This window comes from Macadamia integrifolia, chromosome 6, assembly GCF_013358625.1.
Source record: "Macadamia integrifolia cultivar HAES 741 chromosome 6, SCU_Mint_v3, whole genome shotgun sequence".
NCBI lineage: Eukaryota > Viridiplantae > Streptophyta > Magnoliopsida > Proteales > Proteaceae > Macadamia > Macadamia integrifolia.
In genome coordinates this window covers 20,668,668-20,691,857 of record NC_056562.1, presented here as the reverse complement: position 1 = coordinate 20,691,857, position 23,190 = coordinate 20,668,668, and the positions used below count along the sequence as shown (strand labels likewise).

The window sequence follows — 23,190 nt, the reverse complement described above, 5'->3', positions numbered from 1 at the left end:
CCCAAAGCCTGTCAACTTAAAAGCGACGCTGGCCGGGCAAAAACATTGAATTGCATGAGCAAAGATCCCTGGTAGAGTATCAGAACAGTTAAAGCGTCACTCAGTCGCATAATCTTCTTTTCTGAACTCTTTTTTCTTTTGAGGGTTTTTAGATTTGGAAGCTGACATCGAGAGAGAGAGAGAGAGAGAGAGAGAGAGAGAGAGATGGTGACCATTCGAGGAATTCTTCTGAATGAGTTGATCCTCTTCGCCGAAGACGAAGAAGGAAATGTGGGGTTTCAGTCCGGAGCAGAAGCTCTTCTTCGTAGACTCAAGTATTCCGATCTCCGTGTGGTATCTTTCTTTCTTTCTTCTCTTTTACCTGTTCTTCACTTTGAAGAGTTGTTCCATCTCTCACCGCACTGAACTTTTGTTGTTTATGTGTGTCGTTACAACTCAAAACGCATTTGCAACAATTTTTGTTAATTTGACAGTAGATTTTCTATCCTTTTCCTCTATTAAGAAGAAAATGATAAACATGAAAACACGGATCAAGTAGACACATGCACACATTAACCGAACGGGATACAGATTCCAATAGGTATAGGTGAATGTATTAGTAATTCATACATGCTTAAAATATGAATTTATGATTATCTTGTTTTTCATGTGCTTGTTTTGTTGTACCATATCATAATCTTTGTAAAATGGGATTAGTTAACCTTGTAGCGTAGTTGTTCTGACTCTATACTGTTACCTTTCTTGCAGGGGATTTGTTATGCAGCGGGTGTTTCAACTCAGAAGGTGCAAATTTCATTTCGTTGTGGTCCTTATGTTTTATTAGATTTAACATTATTCTTTTGTTTAGGTCAATCTTCCAAAACTTGGGGCAATCACTGACCCAGAAAAGAGAAACTTCTGGATGTTCTGGCATTAGCATCACTCTTCCAGGGATGCCATAAACAGAATTGATATTAGTGCTGGTCATTAGGCTATTACTTTGGCATAGCCATGGATGGTATTTTACAAGATGGGTTTTGGATTTCTAGATCTTTTGCCAATCTAGTCATTGTTAGGATTTAGATCCCTCTTGGAAGGAACTGGCACAAATTCTGATGGTTGTTTTTGGTCAATCTGAGATTGTCAGGCATAGGTAGACTGTCTAAATATTGTTCTGGACCTTTGGTGCTAGCACCTTTGCATACTTAGGTGACTGGGTTTGGGTGGTTACTCAGGGCTAAAATTCTGTTGCTTCAATTAGGCATCCATCTTGCTTCAGTGCTTGTTATAGTGAGGTTGTTGATGGAGATGTGGGTGAGATTCTCTCATTTTATTTGCCTGATTCTTAAATTGCCAGAGGTGCCATGGGTCATGTTCTCACCTTATCGTAGAGTAAAAAAAGCATTGGTGTTGACTCTCGTTCTAATTGATCCCTATTTTGGATAATTTTATACTTGCTGAATAGCCTAACCAGGGGAGTCTCTATGTCCTTTTTGGTTTTGGGACCTCTCTTCCCATGTCGTTTTTCTTGTTGTTAGTGTTCTATTTGATTTCCTTTTGGGGGTTTCCTTGTATCTATTATAGGCCTTGCTTTTGTATTAATCTTTTGAGTATATTTTCGCTTATCGATGCATAGGTTTCCATTCATCAAAGAAAATGCATTTGAATCTGCAATACCTAGTTTTCCTGACTTGCTTTCCTAGAAGTGACATCATTTGTATCCAGTTTGAATGTCCCTTCCTCCTATTTGTGAGCCAATTGGGTGTTTCATTTTTCTGTTTCTAGTTATGCTTTTGATTCAATTTTACCTACCATGTGATTTGGGTTGGTGTTTTACCCTTAACTCTTTTCTCCTCTTTTTCTTTCTCTAGAAATTTCTTTTGAGGATTCCTGAACTTAAACAATACTGATGATGATATAATAATTAACTGTGCAAATGATGCCTCACAAATATGGTGAACCCTATTTTTGTTCTAAATGTACCATTGTCATAGTGTGTTCAAATGTGAATCAGCTCCTTGTAATTTGAATGCCATCTTAGTTGGGAAAATATTGGATTGATGATTCCACAAACCTGGGTTCAGAACTAGTACTCTCCTACCAATTGTTATTGCCAAGGATTTGTAGTGTTTAGGTGGCTGTTAGTGAGCTCCTTTTGATTTGAAGATCCCAACGTGCTTAGTTGGTGAAGTCAATAAGTGTTGCCAATATAACTTGAGTTCCAAATCTGTAGTCACCCACTAAAATAGTAAGTAGTAAGTTAGTAACATCTGACCTGCTTCCCTATCCCAAAAAAAAAAAAAAAAAAAAAAAAAAGGAAAAGATCCACAGTGGGGGCAACTTGGTGAATAGTGGTTGGCAGTAGTATTTTTGCATTTTGTATCTGATTCCATCTTACACAGAATGAGTCTCCTGTTCATCCATTAGACTTAGTTAAGTTAGTAGTATCCGAAAATTTTTCACTTCTTCTTTTGCATATGGAAACCTAAGGCATCCTTGGAGTAGATTATGAGAATGGTCTGGTTGTGGCATGGATTGCATGGGTGGAACCCACCAAGTTGTTTTTGTAGGTTGATGCTAGATGGTGATGTAATTTATGGTTATCTTGACACAATATTTGTTGTACTGAATACAGAATCCTTATTATAGCAAGTAAAATGACTAGAAAAATGGTGCAGAAAAGAGGTTATACAAGGGATGGTTAATCATCTACTTTTGGTTGGTTTCTGTTTGTGTTATACCCATTGTAATGATGCAGATATATACCTGTGGAGTGATTTATACCCATATGGGGTATCCAGACAGAGATGAACCAAATCCATATTTGATTATTTGATCTAGTAGGATTTTAGTAGTTGATTTTATTTAGGAGAATAATATCTTTAATTTATTTTATTCTTTTTATTTTTAGGAAGTTGCATAAGTAGGACATAGTTAGAGTTGGTTTGGGATTTCGTTTTTCCTTTTGAGTTAGTTTCCTTTTAAGATTTCTTTCCATGTTAGAGTTTTTCAATTTCATATTTATATGTTTGTAACTGATTGATAAAGATAGATTGAAGAATGGAGTTATGAGTTGATATTGTGGTGTGTGTCTGTGGGCTGATTCTCCTCTCTTCCCCCCCTTTTCTTAGTGCGATTTCTCCCTCTTCCCTGCAACTCTGAGTTTTCTCATGGATTTCTTCCCTTCCCATACTGGTCCTAAACCCCTTCGATCCCTATCTAGCAACCCCCTTTTCCTGCTTTAACATTGATGGAAAAAAAGCCACCTCTGCGTTGAACTCTTCCCACAACAACCCTCTCCCTCTTTCATCCCCCACAGAAACCCACCATCGACCCCTTCCTTTTAGGGTTTGTGTGAAAAAAAGGTCTATATTGAAAACGGAGAAATTGGAAAAAAAAAAAAAGACCCAGCATACCCCACTACCCTACTTTTGTAGGTTGACACCCCCTCGCTGATCTAGAGTTTGTCTAGCCAAGGAAAAAAAGAAGAAGAAGACGAGAAGAGAGATCTAGAGGAAAAAACAAAAAAAAGGAACAGAAGAGAGAGTTCGAGACAGAGAACATACCTGGTTAAGGTCTTCCCACCTTCAGCAGCCAGTCGAGTTCTCGCATCTAAGGTCTCGCTTCGAAGCCGCACCATTCTTGTCCCTCGAAGTTCCTTCTTCCTCGCGTTGGCCCCAGTCCTTTGTTGCAGCCCTTCAACCGTTTCGTTGTTTTCCTTGGTTCAACAAAGTAGAGAACCCTCTGCCTTTCTCAAACCTTCCTCGTAGGATGCCTTTATTGTTCTTTCCTTATTTTAATCATTTCTTTTTCTATTTACCCTTCCCTCCCTCTTTTATTATTTTCTGTCCTATTTTTCTTACTTACTTAAGTACACCCTTGCCCCTACATGTGACATCCCTTTGTGATTTAAATTGAACTTCAAATATTTACACTCTTGCCATTCTCATCTCAAGTTTCATTTATTTACACTTTTGCCCCATTGTTCTAAACTTCCATTTAATTACTTTTTTTTGGCCATTTTCCCTTTGCTTTAAGTGTTCCCTTGCCATAATGGGTCCATGGTGATTCTGAATAGCAAACCTGGCCGATGGATCTTGTCCTCTTACTGGACATCTGTCAACAAATGCAACAGATATGAGAGAAGCTCGATGAGATTCAACAACATTACAAGGACATCAAAGACCAAGTACTAGTTACATCTGATTGTATGGACTCTACCTACAACTACTTGATCTTAGCCATTGAGCAACAGGTAGATGAAAGACGATGAGTCACCAATGATGGACGACGAGATGGCATCGTTGGAAGCTGAAATCGATTTGTGGAAAAATTCAAATTGGTTGATCTCTTTCAGTGAACTGATTGATTTTATTTTTCCAAGTCACTACTTCACCAATGGACTTCGCGTCGTGGATTTCATACCATACAATCGTGGTTTAATTGATGGCGATGGATTCCGATTGATTGGTGTTGATTCTCTCATTTTACAAAATTCGTGGACGAGTCTTTCTCAACACTGGGGGAATTGATGTAGATACGCATCCGTGGAGTGATCATACCCATCTGGGTATCCAAACGGAGATGAACCGGATCCATATTTGATTATTTGATCTAGTAGGATTTTAGTAGTTGATTTTATTTAGGTGAATAATATTTGTAGTTTATTTTATTTTGTTTATTTTTTGGAAGTTGCATATGGAGGACATAGTTAGAGTCGGTTTGTGGTTTCTTTTTTCCTTTTGAGTTAGTTTCCTTTTAGGATTTCTTTCCATGTTACAGTTTTTCAATTTCCTATTTATATGCTTGTAACTGATTGAGAAAGATAGATTGAAGAATGAGTTATGAGTTGATATTGTGGTGTGTGCCTGCGGGCTGATTCTTCTCTCTTCCCCCCCTTTTCTTAGTGTGATTTTTCCCTCTCCCCTGGAACTCCAAGTTTTCTCAAGGATTTCTTCCCTTCCACTACCGCCCTCCATCATGTAATTTCATTTTTATGATTTACTTGTTGGGTGAATCTCAGCTTTCATCTTTAATATTTGTTACTTTTTACTCTTTGTCTTACACAAGCACAACCAACTGTTCTGTTTCAAAATATTCGATATAACATAATAGTTTGTTTAATGTAAAAAATTCTTTTATATGCTGGTGCACCTTGTACATGAAAGTTTTCCATAATCAGTGGGGACTATTCACTTCACTTTTCTTGATTATCTTTTCTGCAATTCTGCTTGTCATAGATGACATTTCTTAAGAGTACAGCAACCCTGTATTTGTTAGATTTCTTTATTTGGGATGCATCTTCTGTGGATGATGCTATCAATGAGATCATGCTATCATGGTGTGACATGGGAGGAAGTTGTTTCTATATTTCTACTTGTGAAGACGAGGACTTCACTCTTAAGATCAGCAATCATGGATGGCTCCCTGTTGTTAAAAGTAAGTTCCTCATCACTCATCACCATTTCTTTGGAAGTTGAACATGAAGGATCTCCTTGCTTTAGCATTTGGGATGTGTATACTTAACCTTATGGGTCAGTCAGCATAATGAAAACATATTTATGCATGAGACCAGTCATTTTATGGTCCCACCAAAATATTTGTTTAGCCAAATCTCATTGGTTTAGCTTTTCAATAAAGGCTGTAACATTCTTTTGAACAATTCATGACACTTTTCTGAGTGCAAAAGATTGGTTGTAACCCGAAAAAACCGAAAACAGATAAGATACAAATGCTGAATGCCGGAAAAAGATGTTTAGTTCTTTATCCCTTTGTATGACTACGTTGGCAATTTGGTGGACCATGCCTGAATGAACTCCTTGTGTTGTTGCTGGACCGTATCACTATATCATCAATCATTTAGAACTTATATTTTGTTGTATTAAATAAATAATTGAGGAAATGCATTCCGAAATAAGGTCATATTAGTTTAAACTTTAAAAGGAGAGGGATAGGTATGCTGCCGGTGTTTGGTAAGCTAGCGGACAATACCAATGAGGGTTCATGATGGGGTATCAGTGAGGAAGGATATGGGGTTCATTTCAAAAAGGAGAAGAGAGAGATAGACGCAGTGGCTGCTAGCTTACGGTATTACCGGCGGCATACCCAACCTTTTCCCTAGTTTAAAAGAGGAAATCTATTAAATCTCTTAGCTTCTCCTCTTATACCCCACCCCAAAATTCATCCCCCACTTGTGCAACTTTCTTCTCCTCTGACACAACTGCTGTCATGCAATTTCTATCTTGGCTGAGCACTGCAGCCTCACTGGCTGATTAAACAAGATTTGGCTTTTCTCTTCAGGGACTGAAGGTGACAATACAGCAGAGAATTCGAAGTTGCTGCATATTCACAAGCTGGAAGAGTTGCCTTTGACTATTTGCTGTTTTAATAGAAAGGTTTCTGTTAGAAATTTCAGTTCCTATTTTGCCTTTTCAATACTTTCCAATCTAGGATTATTTCTTCCGTGAACATTTTACATGCATGTATGTGTTTGTTTATGAGATGGTTCAAAGGTTTGTTTAAGCACTAATACTAATTGCAAAATAATGAATGGAGGAATTTTTTATTAAAGGAAAATTTTGTTGTCACCACCACGGTGACATATGCATTGTAACCATGGCCCTCGTTCTACCACTTGTAATATTGATGTGGAAAATCTCTCTGTTGGATGCCTAAAGAATGGTCTGGAATCTGGATTGGCCGCAAATCAAATTTCAGCCTCAGATTCATTTACCTTCCATGTAGTGGCATATCCTCCCATGAATTTCCAGCACCTCCTTGTATTCTCGTGCACCCTCTATTTAATCTTGATTTAATGATTGTTTTGCCATGTGACTAACTCCGATAAGGCTGAAACTTGACATGTGAACAGGGACCATGGGATCCACCTGTCCACAAGACTTCAGCACAATCTGAATTGCGACACCCAAACCTGGACCAAGCCTGACAAACAGATTTTTAAATTGGCAAACAACTGAGCTTGCAGAAGAGGAAATATTTCCTATCCTTATAAAATGGAAGTGGGTACAAGAAAATGGGCAATTGAACTCCCCTTACCCAAATGGAAAGAAAAGAAGAAAGACATAAAAATAAGTAGAATTCTGGGTAACGAAGGGACTATACTGGTGGTAAGTGCTATATGCAAGTATCCCTGGATAGCCCACTTCTAGTAGTCAAATTCTTATCTCATTGGGCAACCATTGGGTCTAAATTACTGAGGTCTCCAAGCTAGATGATATGGTCCATTCTTCTCACAAGTGAACCATTCTAGGAGGCAATAACCATAATGAAGTCTCTCTTTGCCAACATGTTTCAAAAATTCTGTTGAGACTGACGCTAATCCCGATTAGCGCTAGTTCCTTGGACCGATAGGGTCAATTCTGTTCTATCGGCCCAATCCTTTTAGTTAGGGTTACTTCTTCATGTCTTGGGGGTATTCTTGTATTTTCATTCTTATGAAAGAATATTAAGGTTAGGGAAAACCTGCAATCAAACCATTCTGGTAAGATCGCAGGTCTCTTCTCATCTTTTGGGGAGTCTCCTTCGGTTGTACCTCTCTCTTCTCTCTTCTCTCTTCTCTTCTTTCTTTCTTTTTCTTTTGGTTTGATTACAAGGTATCTGGGATTGTAACATGGTATCAGAGCCTCTGTAATCAAATCAAGCTTTTCAAAATCCTCCCTACTGATCTCGGTTTTGCGCTGAAATCTTCTGGTGTGCAGCCACCTATTGCTGCATTTACTATGGATTAAATCACATGGAGTGATTTATTTGGTGTATGGATTGTGCTCTATTGGTACTATGCTGAAGATTTGAAGAACTTGAACTATACCCATCTTCTTTTTTTTTTTATTGAACCCGAGTCTCTTGGGTGAAAGCCAGATATCTAGTCTTGTGGTTCAGGTTGGTTTGCTATTTTTCTTGGTAGTTTTTGGGTGAAAACGAGATATCGGACTCTATTTGTCTACTTTATTTTTGGGTAAAGTTTTTTGGGTGAAAGCCAGATATCGGACTCTATTTGTCTATTTTATTTTTGGGTGAAAGCCAAATATCCGCGATTCTATTCGTCTACTTTATTTTTGGTTCTCATGGCTGAGATCAAGTCTACTACTTCTGTGACTACTGCATCTGCCTCGGACAATGTTAATGTCCAAATTACTTCTATTAAGCTCAAGGAAAGCTCGAATTACCTACTTTGGGCTCAATCTGTGAAGGTTTATCTTATGACTAAGGATAAACTTAAGTATACTACTTCTGATTCTCCTTCATCATCTGACAAGGGTTACGATGAATGGATGAAGAGAATGCTTTGATTTTAATCTAGTTGTGGAATAGTATGGAACTAGATATTGCTGCTAATGTCATGTTTCACTTTACTACAAAGGGAGTATGAGATGATTTAAAGGAAACTTACTCTCAAGAAAAGAACATGACCTGTATTTATGATATTTATGAGAAGTTGTTCCAGTTTCGCCAGTCTGATAGATCTCTTTCGGAGTATTATAGTTCTTTCAGGGGAATGGTTGAAGAACTTAATGTTTTTCATCCCTTGACCACAGACATTGACAAATTGAAGGCTCAGCGGAATGAGTTTTTCGTTTCCAAATTTTTGGCTGGTTTGAATAATGATTTGAAGGTAGTGAAGGGCCATTACTTGTAGGCGATATTGTTCCAACTCTGAATGACACTTATTCGTGACTGCAGCGTATCACTTCATCAACTAAATCTGATCAGTCTTCGAAAGACAATTCTGCCTTCCTTACCAACAGTGGACGTGGTCGTGGTCATGGTCGTGGATCGGCTGGTCGGGGTTCTAGTGGACAGCCTTCTAATCGTGCAGCCCGCCAATGCACTTATTGCGGGAAGCCCAACCATACTATAGAAACTTGTTGGGCAAAGCATGGCAAGCCAGAGTGGGCAACCCAGTTAGCCAATCATGCAGTGTCAGATGATGGTACTGACACAATGTCTTCCGTTGATGCTAAACCAAGACCTTCAGGAGATTCATCTACCAGTCTGTGCGATGACATCAATCAGTTGCTCCGGCGCTTGCACACTCTCGAGACATCCTCTAATACATTTAATGGTGGGTCTACATCTGCTACCACCTTAGCTCGTGCAGGTACCTCAGCCCTTCTTACCACTACGTCTTCCCCCTGGATCATTGATTCGGGTGCTTCTGCCCATATGACTGGTAAGTCATCACTTTTTAAAACCTTTTCTTCTAGTACCAGTTCTACATCTGTTATTCTTGCCAACGGTGCTTTTACATCGGTTCTCGGTTATGGTACTATATCACCCACATCCTCACTGAATTTATCTTTTGTGTTACATGTTCCACAATTCCCATTAAGTCTTCTTTCTGTGAGCCAGTTAAGTAGCTCATTAAATTGTTCAGTAACCTTCTTTTCCTCTTACTGTGTTTTTTAGGATCTTCACATGAGGAAGACGATTGGTGGAGGGCATGAAAAAGATGGTTTATATTATCTCAACTGTGATTCTCCTACTTCTGCTGCTACTACTGCTGTTGGAGATGTGACTCCTTTCCAATGGCACTGTCGTTTAGGACATTTATCTTTGGCTAGGTTGAAACTTTTATTTCCTAGTTTTAAGTCTATGATTAGGTTAGAATGTGAGGCCTGTGAGTTGAGAAAACATCACCGTGTGCCTTTCCCATCTTGCTCTGTGTCTCGTAGTCAGTCTTTATTTTCCTTAGTCCATTATGATGTATGGGGTCCTTGCAGAGTTAGTAATAGATTTGGTTTTCGTTATTTTATGACTTGTGGATGATCATTCTCGCCTTACATGGCTTTACATGTTAAAGGACATATCTGAATTTTTATCTGTGTTTCAACAATTCTATAATGAAATAAAAACTCAGTTTGACATTTTGATTAAGATTTTTCGTTCTGATAATACTTTAGAATATGCTCAAACTGATATTTCTGATTTTTGTACCAACCGTGGGATGATACACCAAACCAGTTGCTCCTATACCCCACAGCAAAATGGGGTAGCAGAGTACAAGAACCAGCATCTACTCGAGGTAGCCCCGTGCTATTATGATTCATATGCATGTTCCTAAACATTTTTGGTGTGATGGGGTTTTAATTGTGTGTCACTTGGTTAATCGCATGCCATCTTTAGTGCTTTCATATAGGTCCCCTTTTTCTGTTATGTTCCCTACTTTGCCAAGTTTTCCTATTCCTCCCCGAGTCTTTGGTTGTGTATATTTTGTCCATAATTTGCATGTGCAAGTAAATAAACTGTCTCCTAGGTCTACTAAGTGCATTTTTTTTGGGTTATTCATGTACTCAGAAAGGGTATAAGTGCTATGACCCTATTACTCACAGGAACTTTGTTAGTGCCGATGTGACCTTCTTTGAAGGCACATCATTCTTTTCTCCTCAGGTGTCCCAGTCTGGTATGGAGTGGACTTCTCTATCTCCTCCACCCATTCCATCTCTCATACCCTTCAGTGATGTGCCCAGTGCCAGTGACTCATCTCCTCTACAGGTTTATTAGCGCCAGAAGAAGGTTGGACAGCTGAGTGGAGAAACCAATACTCCAGATGATTCACTTCCTCCACTGCCGCCTTTCTCTGGTGAAGGTCCTCCTCCTTCTTCGCCTGATGACTTACCAATTGCTCAAAGGAAATGTACATGTTCTTGCACTCAAAAATCTATGGTTGTGTATCCTATTGATAACTTTGTTTCCTTGTCTCATCTTCCCTCTCCCATCCATGGTCTTGCCTTGTCACTTTCTACTAACCTTATTCCCCACACCCATAATGATGCCCTAACTATTTCTAGATGGAAAGCTGCCATAGATGTAGAAATGGATGCTCTCTTGAGTCGTGGTATTTGGAGTCTGGTAGATTTACCTCCTGGTAAGGATTTGGTAAAGTGTCGCTGGGTGTACACTATTAAGTATCATTCTGATGGCTCTGTTGAGCGGTTAAAAGCCCGTCTGGTTGTCAAGGGGTATACTCAGACATATGGAGTTGACTATTTTGACACCTTCTCCTCGGTTGCTAGACTGAACTCTGCTCGTCTACTTATTTCTCTTGCTGTCAACTTTGATTGGCCCTTGTTTCAGTTGGACATCAAGAATGCCTTCTTGTATGGTGATCTCCAGGAAGAAGTGTATATGGAGCAACCTCTTGGTTATGTTGCTCAAGGGGAGAATAAAGGTCGTGTGTGTCGCTTACACAAGGCTATCTATGGACTTAAACAGTCCCCTCGGGCATGGTTTGACAAGTTCAGTGCTACCATAGTTACTTGTGAATTTTCTCAGTGTTATTCTGATCATATCTTTGTTCGTCGCAGAGGTGATAAACTGGTTGTCTTGGTAGTTTATGTTGATGATATTATACTTACTAGTAATAATGAGGCAGGAATTTCTGAAGTGAAAGCTTCTCTTCAGCAATACTTTCAGACCAAGGACTTGGGTCAACTTCATTATTTTCTTGGGATTGAGGTGATCCGATGCAAGAAAGGGATCAATCTATCTCAAAGGAAATATGTGCTGGACCTTTTGTCTGATACTGGTATGCTTGCTTCCAGACCTGTTGATATCCCTATGGATCATCACCAGAAGTTTGGAATTGATGATGGTGAACCCCTCCAGGTTGTGCATCAATACAGGAGTTTGATCAGCAAGTTGATATATCTTACTGTGAGTGACCAAGGATTAAAGTATTGGTATTGATCGCCGTATCGGTCGGCCAAAATTAAGATACGTATTGGAGAGTATCCTATCGTATCGGAGATACGCTAAAGATACACATATAAGTGGATTGGAAACATTTTTTTAAACACTTTTACATAAATAATTTGTTAAACAAAGCTATTGATAACATATATTATGCATAAATACTAAATTGAGGGTATCGTACTAAGAATTCAAGGTTTATAGTTGTCCCATAAATGTAAAATCCTTATTCCCAACCTTGATTTCCACTTTAGTTAGAGAGAAATATGGCTGGTAGCAACTTTGGAACAAAAACCCCTCAAAAAATCGTGTTTTTCTGAAAAATTACCCATCTTGGCCATTATATGACCGTAACGCACTATATCGGTACATATCGATACTCACCGATATGTACCGATACATACCGATCGATACACACCGATACTCATCGATACATACCGAAACGTACATTTCACCTTGATTTTATATTTTTCATAAAGTCGTATTGGTGCATATCGTATCGTATCGTATCGATGTGTATCGGTGGTGTATTGATGCAGGTCGGTATGTATCGTAGGATATATATTGATACGAAAGGATTTTAAAAATTCCATGTATCATATTGGTCGGCTAAATTTAAGATACGTATAGGAGGGTATTGTATCGGTATCGGAGATACTTTAAATCATGACTGTGACACGTCCAGACATCTATGCTGTTGGAGTACTCAGTCAGTTTATGCAGTCTCCTCAGAAAGCTCATTGGGATGCTGTTATCCGTGTTCTTTGCTACCTGAAGGGTGCAAGGGACTGATCTATCGTCCTAATCGGCATATAGAACTAGTTGGTTATTCTGATGCTGATTGGGTCGGTTCTGCTAGTGATAGGAGATGTACTACGAGCTATTGTACATTTGTTGGAGGTAATTTGGTTACTTGGTGTAGTAAGAAGCAGACTACCATTGCCCGATCCAGTGCAGAAGCAGAATATAGAGCTATGGCTTGTACCACTACTGAGTTGATGTGGTTACGGTCTTTACTCTAGGAGTTGGGATTTCTTGTGACCAAGCCTAGAAAGATGTATTGTGACAACCAAGTTGCGGTGTATATTGCTAGCAACCCCATCTTCCACGAGAGGACCAAGCACAAAGAGGTGGACTGCCATTTTGTTCGTGATGCTGTTCTGAAGAAGTTGATTGAGATTCCTTTTGTTCCTTCGTCAGATCAGTTGGCCGATATGTTCACTAAGTCTCTGTTTGCTCCTAGTTTTCGTAATAGTTGTACCAAGCTGAGCATGGGTAATTTGTATGTTCCAGCTTGAGGGGGAGTGTTGAGACTGATGCTAATCCCTATTGAGATTAGCGCTAGTTCCTTTGACCGATGGGGTCAATTCTATCTTATTGGCCCAGTACTTTTAGTTAGGGATACTTCTTCATGTCTTGGGGGTAATCTTGTATTTTCATTCTTATGAAAGAATATTAAGGTTGGGGAAAACCTGCAATCAAACCATTCTGGTAAGATTGTAGGTCTCTTCTCATCTTTTGGGGAGTCTCCTTCGTTGTACCTCTCTCTTCTCTCTTCACTTCTTTCTTTCTTTTTCTTTTGGTTTGATTATAAGGTATATGGGATTGCAACAAATTCCAACCTGTATAAGTGTCATAGCCTTAACTCAAATGGCATCCCTCTTTCCTGCTAGTGTTTTGAGTCAAACAGATATAATGTTCCCAGCAACATTCAAGAATGCTTCCCCAATATGAGAGGGTCTTCGATTATCCAAAGAGAACTTTGTTTGACGGAAGCAAAAGGCAAGGGAGACCAAATTGCTTAGTTGAGTGCAGGAGTGCAGACTATGTATGATTGTGTCGGAAAATAGATTGCTTTTGGAGATCCATTGAACCATTCAAGAAAGTTTTTTTATAGTAAATATTTGAGAAGGAAGAACCAATGTCATGGAAGATTCTGCTGTAACTAAAAGTTTAGACCTTGAATACTGTTAGGATTTGGAATATCACCATACTGGCCCTCACTGAGCCAACAAGTGAGACACCGCCTAGCTGCTTTTAACCTTGGCACATTAGTGTTCGTTATTTGTTTCTTCCTTCTCACTTACAAGTTGGTTTTCCTGTATGAGTTTTGGCCAGAATCACGTAGCTTTCAACTATATTAGCAATCCTTTCAATATATTTGATTAGATTTTGTTGTACTTTAAATAAGTCCATAACATGTGTTTTATCTACTCCATTATAAGCAGGGAACAGGTAGTAGTGTTGTGACAGTTGGTTATATGATGAAACCTTCTCGGGAAGAAGATTTTGCAAAGGTAAGTCCTCTATGTAGATATAACACTAGTCAGTGTAACTGTGAGAAGTGATCCATTATGCAAAGACTGTACACCATAATTATGAATATTTACTCCATAGCCATATTGGAAACAGGACTCTCCATTCATAGGGTTTTAAACAAAGAGATCTAATACAGAATACCCACAGGTTTGGCCTCATGAAGTGCCTAGCCTTGTTTATTTAGCTGTTTAAACCAAACAGATGGAGTTTATACCATTTGAAATTCAAATTTTGCCAATTTTAACTGCCTATGAAACTTCTCTTTTGGTTTTTTTGCTTTTGGACAGAGAGGTGCATTTCCTATGTATCCTACTCAAAATGGTTTGATATTTGTTCCTCTCACATTTGATCTCCCGCTTGAATCTCAACTGCAAGAAGTTGATGTGGTTCTACATAAAGCAACTGATGAAATTCTCACCATTGAGTTGAACAGCTCTTCAGAATTTTCAAACAAAATCTCCTATTCCAAGGGCATGCAGGAATTGGAAAGGTGATATTCAAAGTCTATCTAATTGCTTTCTGGTTGTTGTGTTGTAATAATCAATAAAAGATGGATTAACTTGACTATGCCTATTCAAGCCCTTGGACTTAGAGAAATTATCCCTGAATAATCTTGCATCTCTTTCTTCCTGCAAACACTAGAATGTTGCCAAACCATAAAGCCTAAAGGGATGGTCCTGCTTAAAAATCTTCCTCTAGGCAGATGATGAGCTTCCTTGGACTTACATACCTTTTTTCTTTGAAGGAAAGGTTGAAATTTTAGCAGCACTTAATGTGAACTTCCTCTGAGTGTATTCTACTATTCTTCACATCAGACTGATGAAGTATCCCGTCTTGATACTTTGCAAGAGAAGGAAGCCTATTGGACTATTTTGACTGACCTTACATGGAGCTAAACTTGACAGCCCTAAACTCAATGCGGGGATGCATTTGTGTATGTATATCGTAGTTATGTTCTTCCAGTGGGCAATCGCTTAAGTACAACTATAGTTATGTTTCCTCTTTATGCCACTACATATACTACTTTCTTCTCTCTCTCTCTCAGCACCCTCTTTCTTGTTCTCTTTTCATTTTTTAAAAAGAAAAAGGAACAGAATTGCCAGGTGCATATGCTTGTCTGTATTTGACATGGTCAAAAATGAAAAATAAGTGTCTTTTCAACACTGGTAAAGACAATTCCTATCTGTTGATTTGATACGCTTCTACCATATTATGCCTTTTGAGGATCTGGTTAGGAGTCTTGCAGGCTCCTCACTGATGAATAAACAGTCTTTGCTACTCCTCAGTTATTGTAAGGAAATTTTTTATGGTTGTTAATGAAGGTCTGGTTTTGAATTTGGGCCAGGTTTTAGTATTAGTTTGGGTTGGACCTTATTTTCATATCCTAAATGTTCTCTTTCCATGTACATTCGATTATTCTTCTCCCTTATAACAACTTTTCCATTGCTTTTAAATATTTGAGAATTTTAGTTTCTGATTTAGTTCTTGAAGTTAAATTTCTGAAATCTGACTCTTAGATTTGACATAAGATTTTATCCAAATCTACCCTTTAGATTAGAATCTTCTACATCCAATCTTTGAGTGAGCCCATAACTTGCAGTTCCATTGATAAATTTGCATAAAGTTGGATCGATCTTCATCAGTTATCCTTGGTTGGACCTCAAACTTGTCTCTCAGTGCCATAATTTGGAGCTCGACTCCCACGATCACTAGGAGTATTTATGTGGGAACAGTTTAGCCTCTAAAGCTAAGGATCTAATATTTTCTGGACAATTAGTTGGAAAGAGTTTGGAGATGTCAACATGGCAAGAATCTTGTTGTATTGGAGTTAAATATTTATATTTCTTGAAGGTTTTTAGACTAAGGTGTTTTCGAGTGATTCTTTCCCCCCACCTCCTATTAGTAACAAAGTTTTATTTATATAAGATCAGATCATAGAAGTACAATAACAACAACAACAAATACATAGAAGAGAAATACATAGAAGAAGAACAACAACAACACAACCAGCCCTCCACAAGAGGACCAATCAACAAACCCCAACCGAATATGCATGAAAACATGAATTCCCTGATTAAAGCTTGGCCAAAGAAATACCCCAACCGATACAATGAAGAATTCTCACAGACCAATCACAATGGAATTGAATTCCCAAACCAAGGTCTACAGTTCCTTGCTTAGCTAACTCATCCACGGCCTCATTAACACTTCTAGGATGCCAAGAGAACTGTATACTTATTTGAATAGCTAACTGATGAATAAACCTTATTAAGTGGCCATAACACCAGCACTCACCCCTCTCATCTGTCATCCATTTCATAACATTAGAAGAATCTCCCACCACTATAGCTTGAGACCACCCTTTATTTATAAAATATCTTTGCCAGTCTTGAGAGCCATAGTCTCTCCTCTAGTTAATCTCCTTTCCCTATGGGCCATGAAAATGCATCAACCATACCTCCATCCCATAGTCTAACTACTTGACTTAGACCTTCAGGTACTGGGTTCCCTAGAGAACAACCAGCTATATTTAGCTTGGGCACTTTATCAGGAGGGGTCTGCCAAAGAATTATCCTCTTTGATCTTCTTTCCTTCATAAAGAGAAGAGGAGAGCTGGCTGTTTTCAAGTGGTTCTTCTCTTAGGCTTTGTATGATATAAAACTGTAGAAGGGAGTTCTATTTCTTGGCACCGTTCATCCTGTTGAGTAAATTATGTTTCTGTAAAAGTAAAAAATTAGTTTTTCTCTTATAACATGATTTTTTAGGGATGTTTCTGGATGTTTACATCATTTTAAAGCTTATTTTCTATTTTTGGTGATGCAAATGAACAGTTCTACATTGGATTTTATACGGTTATGCTCATTGGACTTTGTTCTTAAACAGGTATATCCGACATAACCCTGAATGTTGTGTAATTGACCCGCTCAATAACATATATCCTATGCTGGATCGGCTAAGGATCGAAGAGATTCTACTTGGGTTGGAAGATCTGAACAGAGAAGGTCAATGTAGAATCCGGGCCCCACGTTTTATAAAGGTTTTTTGGTCAGAATGGCTCTTATGTGCTACTTATTTTGAATTTTCCAAATTGATGGAGCAATATCGATAATACACTTTCTTGTCTCAATTCAAGGATTAAAGTATTGGTATCGGTCGCCGTATCGGTCGGCCAAAATTAAGATACGTATCGGAGGGTATTGTATCGTATCAGAGATATGTTAAGATACGATAAAGATACAGACATAAATGGATAGGAAACATTTTGTTAAACACTTTTGCATAAAGAATTTGTTAAAAAAAACTATTGATAACATGTATTTTGCATAAACACTAAATTGAGGGTATCGCATTAAGAATTCAAGGTTTGTAATTGTCTCATAAATGTAAAATCCTTGTTCTCAACCTTGATTTCCACTTTAGTTAGAGAGAAATATGGTTGGCAGCAACATTGGAACAAAAACCCCTCAAAAAATCATGTTTTTTTCTGAAAAATTACCCTTCTTGGCCATTATATGACCGTAGCGCACTGTATCGGTACATACAGATACTCACCGATACGTGCCGATATATATTGATACTCACCGATATGTACGGATAGATACATACCGATACTCACCGATACGTACTGATCGATACATATCGATACTCACCGATACGTACTGATTGATACATACCAATACTCACCGATACGTACCGATACATTCCGAAACGTACATTTCACCTCGATTTTATATTTTCCATAGAGTCGTATCGGTGCATATCGTATCATATCGATGTGTATCGGTGGTATATTGATGCATATCGGTATGTATTGTAGGATATATCGATACGAAAGGATTTTAAAAATTCTATGTATCGTATCGGTGTTTCGTATCGGTCGGCTAAATTTAAGATACGTATCAGAGGGTATCGTATCGGTATCGGACATACTTTAAACCATGCGTCTCATTCAAATTTGTTGCCTTTATTATGGAATATCGACAAAATTGACCAGTTCCTTGGAAAATGAATTCATGAGTTACTATATTAAATGGTTTCATGGGTCTGATGCGGGAATTTGCAGTTCCTAATATTTAGTTTTGTTGCTTTTTGTTGTTTATTGTTTGTTTTGATGGTTTAGTTTGTATTTCCTTGGGTGTAAGCAAGTGGAAGATACTTTACTAATGCCTTCATGATTTAAGCAAGTATTGGTCCTCAGTCTTGTTTCCCCTATTCGGGTCTGGTTTGCTTGAAATATATTGGTATCATCTTGAATTAGTTGTTCACACTTTTATATGAAGTACACTACCTCTCAGATGCTCAAACACAATACTGATACATGTCGGGTATTCACCAATGATCTTGTTTGCATTGGCATTACTTAACTCTTTACTTAGAGTATATCCTGTCAGTCTCCATGGTTATCATATCCTTAAGTCCACCTTTCTCCAGATAACTTAATCCGAGCTGAGCCAAATTCAACTATATTCATACGTGCATCATACTTCATAATTATTCATTAGCTCAAATCAGGATAATTTTATTTTAATTAGGAAAAGGAACATCCAGTCTAATTGTGAATGAACCAATAATAAATCCACTAACTTGTGATCTGATGGATCTCTGGCAAATTCTGCCCATCCAGATGAACCAGGGAGCTCCAGATAAATAAGTGGAGTCAGACCATTGGAACCAATGAATTGCAGAGTCTCTTTTCTTCCCACAAACATTATCTCTTTCAAGTCTTGAAGGAACTGTAGGCATTCATTTACTGCCTGACATTGGAGAAGCCCTCAAAATTAGATTCTCAAAAGCACACATGCATCCTGAAGTAGTGGTTGACTCAGATCTTTTACTGCAACCAATCCATTTAGCTTTGGTTATCTGTCCCAAAGCTCGCTCCTTCAAACTGTCCATCACTGGAAATCTAATCCTTTACCTATTTCGAACTTTCGATGATTTTCTAGTCACAAATCCATCATATGTAATGACTTTTTCCAATGGATCTGATCATGATCCAGATTCATATCAAATTTGATCGATTAGAGTGTTTTATATAGGGTGGATTTTATTGGTTTGCCACTCAGCTTCTTTTTGGGGATCAGGAATCTCCTATATGGTAGTGTACTGGCATTCAAAATTTGGACATGCAGACCAGGTGCTTTTCAACTAACAGTAAGTTCAGACTAAACCGAGCTCACCACAAGGGAAAATTAAAATGGTGAATAAAGGTGAAGTCAACATTTTGGTATAGGTTAAAAAAATATTGGGTATCAGCCATCCACATGGCTCATATATGTGATCTGAGCTTCTAAGAGCAACTCATTAATATTATATTAATAATGCTAATAATAATGTTGTCATCATCTCCATATACTGTACTAGTTACATATGCAAAATAATTGCACAAGGGCCAGTCAACGAGAAAATGACCTTCACTCGTTTCTGTCTTCAAGTCTTGGTTCAGTTCATTCCTCTCTCGACTGTAGGATTTGATCCTACATTCCGTGTAGCAATCAATGTCTGGGGACCTAGAAAACCTTAACAGGGATTTGATAAACAAAAGTATGTATAATCATTTTGTGAACTTGTGACTAAGTGGTTTGTTCAAGCCTCCAAGGTATAATCTGAATCTTTTTTCAATCCATTTGGATTCTATGTCAGATCCAATAACATTAGATCTGTTGGAACTTAATGAAATCTAGATCAAACATGCAGTTGGATTGGATCCAGATATACCTATATCTGATTTGGACCCATCCCTTTTCAGCCCTAAGCAATTCCTTTCCAAGGAAAACATGAGAAGACCTAACCACTCATTGGTCCCATTTGACTGGTGATTGCAAGAGAACAATGCTCCATGAAAGTTTTATAATTGCAAGAGAACAATGCTCCATGAAAGTTGAGAAATATGAACATTGGCTGGTACGTATCTCCCCCACCCCCACCACCCCACCCCCCCCCCCCAAAAAAAAAAAAAAAAAACCCAAAGCATCTAATGAGAAATTGGATCTCATCTCCTAGTTCATGGGATTAGGTTATTGATGGTCAGGGGGATTTCTCTATCAGCTCTGGTAATTTTTGGATTATGTAACTGTTACTCATAGTCACAGAATTAATGGGTATTAAAATGTAGTACCATGTTCAGCATAAACTCACAAGTGGATGAGATCAGTTAAGAGTGTTGTCATTTGGAGATGGAATTGAACATCATTATGGATTGAATGGGATTCAGGCTTAGGATGGTTTTCACTAATATGTCGCCTTTTCAAGTCAATAAGGGTTTGTCTTTTCAAGGGGTACAAGGTATTTTATTTTTTCAGTGTTCTGTTTGTTTTTCCTAACTGATTGTTTCATATCTGTGCTCATTTTGTGTGCTTATTTGAGCATATGTGGATTTGCTAACCTTTTTACTCTCAAGTCCAGTCATGTTTGTTCTTAAATATGCAGGTTGACAATTTTAAAGAGGCTAATTTGGGAGGAAGGCTATCGGAAGCTGAATTACTTCTTCCAAGTATTGTAAAACCACAAGTTGCTTGTGGGGTTGCTGATGCCCACAGTATGGTATTAAGTTTTTGCATCTTAGTTCCTGTTCATTTTGGGGGTCTGATATTAATAGGACATTCCACTTTAACATCTTATCTCAAAATTGAGCTTCCAACTTACTTTGGCAATATATATTTACTGCAAGTGGGAAGTTCAGAAACTTTATCTTGATGAGTAAATTTAAAAATCATTATACAAATTCACCAAGTCTCTCCATATCATTTTCTAATATGTTCTCCAAAAATTTAAGTGATTTAATTGAAGTGAATTTGGAAGTCAGAAGGAACTTATGGTACATTTCCCAGGAATATTTGTGTTAGGGATGGGAGTCATTCTCCTTGCTGCACAACCTTTATCATTATCAAAACATATTAGGGGTAACCATTCTTTACCTAACTCATCTGATTTATTTGATTTGAGGATGCTAATGTCTGCTTGAGACGGGTAAACATTCTTTACCCGACTCATCTGATTTAATTGATTCCAGGATGCTAATGTCTGCTTGAGACCTTGGTCTGGATCTGACAAGAAGTTATGATACCAGCTCGTGTCTCACAAGGAACTGACCTGTGAGTTTCTAGCCACCCCTATGACATTTGGTGGGTCATGAGGTGGAGTTAATCTTATTTAAAAGAAATGTACAGCAGTACAGGGTCTCTAGCCATAGGCATATAAATTTCTATTTACATTTTGCACCATAGTTTTGTTGTATTCCAAAAGAAAGCAGTCATCAAGACCAATTATTTTCGGGTATGATTTCTATGTATGCTTTAATAGTGGTGATTTTAGCGTTTATTTTAAAACTTTTCCAGGCATTTTCATTGTTAAAAATTTGGTACATGTTCGTTTTGACAATGGGTATCTTATCGTCCAGAGTTAATACTATAAGTCACCAATACTGACAAGTTTAGGGGACAATTTCTTCATGCCCTACTGATGCTGCTATTTTTATTTATTTATTTATTTATTTTTTTGGGAATGCATTAATCATTATGTAGTTATTTAATTTGTAAGTCAGAAAATTTGTTTCTTTTCTGATTCTAGTAACTTTTTATTATGGTATAGGCTATCACCTTTAGAATTGAAGATTTTGAAGACCTATCTGTTCCTCTTCCAGCTGTTATTCAGGTACACAAGAAATGATTCTGCTGTAATTTTTTCATTTCTTTACTTGCTCCAACCTTGGTAGCATTACCATTTTAATATTTTTCCGAGAGAGATCAATAATAACTTGAAAGCCTACTTATCACTGAGTCGTTGACTAGCTCTCTCTGTCCAAGATTCAGGATCTTGGACCATTTGTTTTTCTGGTGAAGCCAACCAAACCCGAAGTCTCTATTTGGATTTCAGGGCTATGAATGCACAGCTTATAAATTTATAATATAAATCAGAAAAGAGGCTTGCTGGATTTTCTGTTCCAACAGACTGTCATAGAAAATTCAGAGAGAGAGAGAGAGAGAGTTCACGGGACACAAACTCTTCAAAACTGTATTTCATTCTATTTCATCAAATAAAGAGAAGACTACATCTGTATTTATAGAGTTTTAGATTCATAACTTGCTAAACTAAGTAAAAGAAACTACCCAAAAAAAATTAGGACTCCTTAAGAAATACTTAATTGCTATCCAAGACTTTCCTACCGTAGGTATGAAAGGGACCCGCAAGATCCCTACGTAAGATCTAATATATAATTAAACTTCCCTTACACGACATACAAATGGGTCTCACTAATAAAACTTAAATAAAAGAATATTAATAATTTATACAAATCTGTCTTAATTTCCAAGATCCTCCCACATCATTTTTACGTTTGTCCTTGATCTTACTGGATAAGTTCTTTACCATGTGTAACGTCTAGACTAACTAACGTGAATCATGTGATCCTAGAAGTGGTGCCAGTTGTGGACCATGGTACTTCTGCACAGAAGATTGAGTTGTGGTCTGATTAAATTGATAGTCTATGGTTTGGGTTGAGACTGCTGTTCCAAGCTGGAGTGCTTGTGTAAGTTTTGAAAAGGTATTGATGAGATTGAATGACTAAAAGTCTAAAATGATGGTGGAAAACAAAAAGAAAGTCTTTGTAGACACTGCTGTCCTTCCATTGGTTGATCCCACCTGTTCTTCAAGGTAATGTCTGTATGTTTCAGTTTCACTCTGATTGTTCATTCAATTGAAATAATCATAGAACTTGTGGTTGTACTCTTTTTTCTTTCATCCTCGTGTAGGAGGCCTCCTTTCACTGATCATCTGATCGAAGCTTAACCATCCACTTTTCAGATTTGTAGTACCGTTAAATGGTTGTAATAATTTATGGAACACTACTAGGTCAATTTTAGTTGACAGGAAATTATGTCTTGCTCTCTGCATGTGGTAGTGTATGGTTAAAGCAACTAGTTATTATCCCTAGTAGTATAGCTTTCTTCTTATCCATTAATATGTTTGGAATGAAAGGTTACACATTGTTGGAACTGCAGGAATATGTAGATCACTCGTCTTTGCTGTTCAAATTTTATGTCTTAGGTGAGAAAGTTTTTCATGCTGTCAGGAAGTCTACACCTAATGCCGTAGTCTTGTTCTCTTCATATGAGAAAAATGGACTCAAACCTATTACATTTGACAGGTGCATCTCTCTCTCTCTCTCTCTCTCTCTCTCTCTCT

At 37.9% G+C, this 23,190-nt stretch overlaps 1 protein-coding gene across 9 annotated transcripts; it reads left to right on the top strand.

The window, feature by feature from the left end:
- Nucleotides 1–23,168, top strand: LOC122081777 (inositol-tetrakisphosphate 1-kinase 6-like). Of its 9 annotated transcripts, XR_006141205.1 has the most exons (12): nucleotides 3–333; nucleotides 748–783; nucleotides 5,220–5,418; nucleotides 6,280–6,374; nucleotides 13,917–13,985; nucleotides 14,295–14,497; nucleotides 16,891–17,044; nucleotides 20,437–20,545; nucleotides 20,838–20,909; nucleotides 21,020–21,101; nucleotides 21,598–21,660; nucleotides 23,078–23,152. XR_006141205.1 is itself a non-coding variant. In XM_042649043.1 (10 exons), the coding sequence occupies exons 1-10, from the start codon at nucleotides 205–207 to the stop codon at nucleotides 23,098–23,100; spliced, it is 1,110 nt and encodes a 369-aa protein (XP_042504977.1). In that variant the 5' UTR covers nucleotides 5–204; the 3' UTR covers nucleotides 23,101–23,168. The 9 variants fall into 9 exon arrangements, 5 of the variants coding, with proteins under 5 accessions (XP_042504977.1, XP_042504978.1, XP_042504980.1 ...); XR_006141203.1 differs by having other exon boundaries at nucleotides 1–333; nucleotides 20,838–21,101; XR_006141204.1 differs by having other exon boundaries at nucleotides 1–333; nucleotides 20,838–21,101; nucleotides 23,053–23,089.
- Nucleotides 23,169–23,190: the final 22 nt, after the last annotated feature.